Source organism: Coturnix japonica, chromosome 20 (genome assembly GCF_001577835.2).
Source record: "Coturnix japonica isolate 7356 chromosome 20, Coturnix japonica 2.1, whole genome shotgun sequence".
In the NCBI taxonomy this organism is placed as follows: Eukaryota; Metazoa; Chordata; class Aves; order Galliformes; family Phasianidae; genus Coturnix; species Coturnix japonica.
The window spans coordinates 7,416,590-7,424,081 of NC_029535.1; the positions used below are offsets into that span (position 1 = coordinate 7,416,590).

The 7,492-nt window shown below is 43.4% G+C and overlaps 1 protein-coding gene across 1 annotated transcript in view; it reads left to right on the forward strand.

Annotated features, from left to right (window-relative positions):
- NTSR1 (neurotensin receptor 1) overlaps nt 1–5,705 on the forward strand; it is a 47,614-nt gene extending 41,909 nt beyond the window's left edge. The window contains exon 4 of the mRNA XM_015881684.2: nt 242–5,705. Coding sequence (XP_015737170.1) covers nt 242–491 — 250 coding nt within the window. The 3' untranslated portion in view covers nt 492–5,705. The remainder of the gene's footprint in view (nt 1–241) is intronic.
- The last annotated feature ends 1,787 nt before the right edge of the window (nt 5,706–7,492 follow it).

Sequence of the window (7,492 nt, forward strand, 5' to 3'; positions counted from 1 at the left end):
TAAATGAGTTTCTAACTGGTAGAGACTGGGGCAAGACCTTTGTAAAGGCATTTGACCTACACTTGCCCAGTCTCAGCTGAAACCAGATGGTGCCTGCACTGACTCCCACTGGCAAGATCATGCCCCTAACAGGGAAAAGTTAGCAACAAGAAAAGCTCATGTTTTCCTCACACTTGTGACTTTGAATTATTCCAATTCTCCACACTCCACTTAGAATTCTATCTTTCATCTGTTCTTCCAGTTTCCTTTTCAACTTCTACCACTACTTCTACATGCTGACAAATGTCCTCTTCTACGTCAGTTCGGCAATCAACCCCATCCTATACAACCTGGTGTCCGCAAATTTCCGACAGATCTTCCTTTCTACGCTCACCCTCGTGTGCCTGCCATGGAGGAAGAAGAAAAAACGACTTGCGTTCACCAGGAAATCCAACAGCATCTCCAGCAACCACACTTTTTCCAGCCAGGTCACAAGGGAAACTACATACTGAAGCCAAAGGAGGAAGAGAAATGCATTTCATGGAGTCTAAACTTGAGAGAGGCCTCTGTGACTTTCATACGTGGTCTCTGAATTCATGTAACACAAAGCGTGTTTAGCAAAGTCATTTTTGTTGGAGAAATAGGCTTCTTTCTGCCAGTAACTTTGAGGTTATTTTAAAGCATTGGCCTTGCCTCCTGTGAGTGATGTCTACACGATTTGTAAGTTCAGTCTGGTGTAAATCCAGGTACAGTGTTAACTGGGAAGCCAGTATATGTTAAATTTAGGCTACTTCATACTGTATTTCATCCTTATCTCAATGCAGAGATGCCATGTTCACATCCAAAGGTTTGAGATCATGCCTCTTGGTGGCACTGAGCAGAGTCTAGGGAGGAGAAAGCAATTTCAGAATGAAAGGTTTGTTTTTGGCAAAGGGACATGCTCATCTATGGGATGGATACTCAATGAGCAAGGAGTGAAAACTCAGGGAGTCAAATGGGTGTTTTAGAATTACATCTAAATTCTTACAAATAAGACCTGGGTGCTCAAGAGAGCCATTCTGGCTCCTTGAACTTAAATACCAACAGATGATGCCTTACTTAGAATAGGGTGAGGATAGCCTGGGGGGAATTGGAGGCATCTTTCACTTCAGGGCATGTGTAGTGCCTGGTGCAGGGAGCCCCACTCTCTCTGGTATTGGTATTGCAACACCTATAAGTAACAGAGTCTCTGGCAAAGTCAAGAATGTAGAGAATGTGCCCAGCTGGAGTGTTGAAAAAGAACAGGAATGGAAAATCTTACTTATGCCACACAGCCAAACTCATGTTTCTTTTGCCAGGGAAAACAGCTAGCTAGCCTGCATTAAAGAGGAGATAAAACAGCAGGCTGCTGAGGGCTCCAGCCTGCAGATATGAGAGCAACCATCCCAGTCCTGTTGGACTTCAAGATTCTTCCCATTTATTTCACAAGCTGACATCTCATAGGCTACTGGCTGTAGGTAGTGGGGCCTCTTTTTGTACCTTTCATTTCTTTTTGTTACCAAAACTGTTGGCACACTGATCTGTATACACAAATCCTCAGATAGTGAAGAACACAGGGTCTAGCTCTAAAACAAACTTCCTTTTAACGAGTCTGAGGAACAGGGCTGAGACCTGTTTACAGCAAATCAGACAGTTTGGCTCAGTCAGGGTTGTGCTGAATCCTGACTATGAGGATGTTCTGAACAAAAGTCAGGATCAAAATAAGAGGACATACAGTATATATTTTCTTCCTCGTATTTTTCCCCTTGATTATTGCTTTGAATTTGGAATTTCTCAGCTGACCAGGATAGGTAGCATGATGTTTATTTTTGCATTGTTCCACCTCTAACAGCCAACTATGAGATAGATGTAACAAACTGCCCAAGAGCCTTTGGCATCAAGGGCTTCTGGGACAAGCTAAAGGGCTTTCTGGGCTGTCATAGCAGCAGATGGTGACCTGCATGAACCTGGGAACCAACCCATCATCTTGTTCAACCTGTGCTGTGATTTTACTGTTAGCGACCTTATGTCCCCCTTCACAAAGAGGTAGAAAGTAAATCAAAGCTGTCCCTGCTCACATTCTCCTTGCCAGAGGCATTCCACAACAGCCAATTATGGTCACACAAAGGTGAGCCAAACACATCCTATCAGGGAAACCATGCATTTTGTTAAAGGTCTGGCCTTTACAAAGTGGTGCAGTCACAAACCATTAGCAAGAATTCAAACATGCTCTAAAATAGAGGTGAGCCATAGTGGGGCAAGGGGCAGACTGGAGCCCTGGTAATAAGGTTAGATTTTAGTCTTATCTGCAGTTGCTGCTAGAAGGGTTGTTCTCTGCTGGTGACAGACTTTGTTTCTGCTGCTCAGAATGGCTGTGGGAAAGGAAAGTTGGGTTGATTCTGTTTGAAAACACAGAAATGAAGAGATTCTACATAAAGAGAGTTCTAGGGGGAGCTCTGGTGAAAGGAGGCTCTTTGCAAATCCCTGCACACTTGCGGAGGGGGCTTGCTTCTTTATGATGACAAACTGGAAGTGACCCTTAGCTCTGCTTTTGGCCCCATGTACAGCTGTGTGGGCCTCCAGATCTTCACAGTGTCCTCTGCAATGCAGATCAGCTCCTGATACATTCAGTACCAGCAGCATCTCATCAGTTAGGCCCTGCTGGGCTCAGGACATGGAGAGAACACCTCTGGGGCATTTGCTGTTCATTGTGAGTGACAGCACTCTGCTCCTGAGGCATTTATTGGCAGTGGTACAGAGCTAGATGCATGGTTCATCTGCCAGCCATGACCTCCAACCACACCTAGCAGGGACAGGAGATTGTTTTAATGCCTACTACAAACTACTCCAAAGGAAAGGGCTCAAAACAGAAATCGGTCGGGCTTTAGTTCCTTCTGATTCCGCCAAACTACAGGCTCTGTCCTGTCATGCCTTCTCTTAATTTCTCGCCCTGGTTGTACAAAACAGAGGGCAGAGTTTACAATTGACAAAGCACTTTTGTTGCTCATGTGCAGTTGATTCTTCTTTGACAAGGAAAAACAGTAAAGGGACACATACACAGAAAAAGGACAGAGGAGACTGGCTTCTCTTTGCAAGGAAATTTGTGAGGAACCAGCAAATGTCATCACTGTGTGTGTGCTAGAAATGGCTTGGGCAGACTGCAAGAGAAGCTGTAGAGGATCAGTACATCCCTGCACCATGGGCTATGTAAATCACATAGGAATAGCAGAACCTGTATATTCTTGGTTTATTCACTTTTGCTACTTTCATCCAATGCCTGTCCATTACAGCTCAAACTTTTACGATGTTTGTAGATGACTGTAGCTGAGAGGGGGACACAGCACTTGTGGCACCTTGACAGCTTCCAGCTGACTGACAAAGGTGAGCTGCCAACAAATAAATAACTCATGGACATCATCCATAATAGACCCTATAAAGCCAATTATCTTCACTGCTCTCACTCCTCCTGCACGAGCAAAGTCCAGGTACGATGAGCAGAGGAAGAGGAGTCTTAATATCACACATTTAGTGCCAGCCTTCCAGGCAAGACAACCTTTAAATAGTTCTGAAGAGGACCCAAACTTTTTAATGGTTCTTCTAAATAGAGTCAACAGCTGTGAGGTGGTTTCTGAAACCTCCCATGGAAGCTGTAACTGTGTGTTGCTTTGACTTCCATTTGGATTTAACAACCTGCGTGTCTCAGTTGCTTTTCAGTGTTCACCTTTGAAATGTTTCATGTTATTAATATGCTCACTGAACACCAACCTGCTGAAATGTGCTTGGTTATCTTAGGAAACACTGTTCAGAAATAGTCTCACATAAGATGTTTAGTTTTGATTTTTATCACTGAGATACGCTGGCAGCTTACGGAACTTTTGATCACAGCTCTGTGAAGGTGGTGGCTTTAGTTATGATTTGACATGAAAATGAGAACAAGCTGGAGTGAAAATGAATTTATCATGAAGTGTTTGTTGGACAGCTCAAGTCTGGAAGAGCTGCCTGCAATGGGAGATTTATCCAAGCAGTCTTCTGGTTTCTAAAGCTCTGTTCCCACAGTTTAATGTGGGAGCAGGACAGAGTCTATGGCCTTAACTTGGGATTGCAGCTCAAAGCTACCTCTTCCATTGGGCAAAACTGATTACCTGAGTTGAGTATTGGAAGTTACTGCTGATTTCATACTCTTCCCCCACCACCCCTAACCCCCCACATAGTTTTGCTAAACTCAAAATAATTTTGTTTTCCCTGAGCTCAAAGAAGTGAGGATAAGTCACTATAAGACCCCATGGTTTTGTGAAGAAAAGCATGGTACTCTCATGAAGACCGAGGTACCAAATGCCCAGCATATTTCTAGGACACGATTCTCTTTCTTTACACACCTTTCAACAGTGGTTGAACCGCTAACACAAAAGGGTTTAGCTTTAAACCTTGTGGAGTATAATTGGCTTTTGCCATTAAACAAAATGCATCCTCACATCTTTGTATTCCTGTCTTGTCTGAATTCTCTTTTTGGGGCAGAGTGGTGAGCATTCATGCAGCGTGCTGTTAATCTATGCAAATTTCCTGTAAGTGTTTCAAACTGTTTGTTTCGACTGAAAAAGAATCTGTTGAACCCACAGATGTGGAGTGCTGCCAGATGGATTCAGAGCGATTCCCATCTGAGGAGAGTTTATCGAGTGACCTCTTCAAATATACTTTTGAGGTTTCGTTTATCTTCACAGTCTTCATGTCAGGACCGTCTATTTGGCAGTGTGTGAAATTAGATTTCCAAAGTCATTATGCTGTTTAGAAGTTTCCCCCAGACAGGACTTTCTCACCGCAGGCCCCATACACAGAGGTGTTTGAACGCTCTGCTGAGCTTCAGCGCGTGAGATCTCGCTTCAGTGACAGGGCCCGTAAATAAGAAAACTGAATGGAAAAATTGATGAGGAGGGTTAGCAGGACATACACTAGAAACACAACCATCACAGGACCTTTGCATTGACAGCATCAAACATTCAGTGAAACAAAAGTCTGCTGTTGCTGCGGACAGCTTTGTGTTGTGGACTTGAGCTGAGCATGTGTGCAGCTACCATTCGTGCGTGCCCACAGTGGGGGGCTGAGAGCGCTGTGTGCAACGCGTTGTTAGTCTGGTATCTTCCTGGTTGTGTTGTTTGGTAGCTGTTTAAACAAATCTTTATCTGCTGGAGCTCTGATTCTTTACATCACAGATGAACGACTTCTGTTTTCGGTTTGTACTTGTTCAGTAGGGAAACAGAAGTTGCTAAAATTCATGGTGCTGCGTCCTGGCTTTGTGATCGAGAGTCCTTCCCCAGCTGTGCCACCTGATAGTCCTGCACATACTGTATTTATGGCAAACATATCTTAAAGTGCACCTTTTTTTGTTGTTGTTGTTGTTCTCTGAACTACAAACTGTTGATGTGCTTTATTTTCTGTGGCCTGTTGTGCAATGGGAAAAAAAAAATGAATGTTCAAAGTGTGTCAGCGTCTCCTTTGTAAGATTTCCTGTGACAAAGGGAAGGGAAAGGGTGTGAAATCCATTTGTATAGCAATGGGAAACACTCTTTCTATGTAACATGCTATTATTGATACTGTGTTTACTATCAAACTGTAATGAAATGGTTATTTCCTGATATTAGCCTTTGTACTGTATGGTATTTTATTTTATTTTGTCATTAATTGGAACCTAAGAAATAAATATCCAAATTTAAGGCTTGGGTTGATTTCCCTTGATGTGCCTGGGTCACACACCCTGCTCACCAGAACAGGCTGCTGGTTGTGCTCCAGCCCTGTGAAATCTCCTTAGATCTGGTAAAAGTAAAGGGAGTCTGTGCTGGTTCACAGCCCAACCTGCACATCCTGCACCCTCAGGTTGAACCCTGGGCTTTGAGAGTGTGACAAGCCTGAGGGATGGGAATGGAGATCTTCCAGCCTTCAAGACAGACATCTTTCTCGTCCTCTTTCTTTTGCGCAGGATAACCCACAACATCTTCATACTTTTGGGCCATTCCACATGATTGTTCTGATTTCTAGCAGCACAAAAAGTTCTTGGAAAACAACACTGAAATAACATCTAAGTATTTTGAGTCATTCATGGATACAAACTTCATCTTTTAAAACCTCTCTGAGATGTGCTGGCTCTCCAAAAGCATTTCAGTGCTGCTTCCAAATGAGAACAGGATTTCTGTTGTCCCTACAGCATCAATTATTGAATCCGAACATTTATTTGATGGATTGTTTTATTTGGTCTTCAGCCCTGCCCTGCTAGGAGGTGTGTTTTCAGTCAGCTGCCCACAGAGCTGGAGTTAAACTCTTCAGCAGTGAAAACCCACAATATGCAGCAATGTCCTTTTTTCTGCATGAGATTTTCATGCAGAGCAGGATGCTCCCAGCAGAGTCTCAGAATACCCAGACCTGGTTCAAACTGAGGTGAAAAATGTTGCCTTCTACTCATGAATTCCCTAGTTCAGAACTGATGCCTTGAAAAAGCAAAACTCTCAGAAACCAATGAGCTGTGCTCCACCAATGAAACCTCTCCTCACAGCCTTGTGCAATCAGGCATCACAGCACACCCCACCAATGCAAAGAAAAGCAAAACACTGTGGATAGCCAATGAGTTTCTTCCTGCTTTAGAAAGGGAAAAGGGCTTTACTTCAAGCAAGAAGGAATTCTTTCAGTTTGGCCCTTATTTCTCGTTTCAATTATAAAGGTAATATCCATAGTTCACAGGAGGAAAATTTCAGATGCTTTTTGAAACAAACATTGCAGTTGAGTAAATGGCTTCATAAAACTTAATAAACATCCATCCAAAAGTTAATTTATTTAAAATGTCTCTAAATCCTCCTCTGCCTTATTGAATTCATTTCAACTGTAGATCAGGTTGGAGTATATTCATGAGGGTATTTAAGCAGTAAGGCAGAACATTCTGCTTATTGTTCTAAGTCCCAGGTGGGCTGTGAAGTATGAAGCAAAGTGTGAAGAGACTGTGGGCATTCACATGCAAAATCCTTCCAGCGCAAGTACATGAGCACAGATACAGCTCTGAGTGCTGATGGTGGCTGTACCCAGCAAAATACTGGGGCTCACTATGGGGGCAGCCCTGCATGGTGAGCACTCAGCAGTGACTGCTGGGCAGCCTGGTGCTGGGCTCACTCAGCAATGTGCAGCAGAGAAACACTGGTGTCAACAGGCTTAGGATGAGCCCACTGGGATGGTAAAAAGAGAAGGAGAGTCCAAAAAACTTAAGTTTGCCTCAGAGATGGCCAAGATACCACTGTAGGTGTGAATACCACAGCCACATACTTGTTTAAGCAAAATCTCAGCTTCACTATAAAGTGAGGTACAAAAAGGAATGATTATGAACATGTGGCCCAGATGATCTGTTTCAAGATCTCCAAAGATACAGAAAGAATAATGAACACCTCACTTGTGATTAACATCGGTATCTCAGATGCACTGTTTCATCCTCCTTTGTCCCACCAAAATGCAGCACGATGTT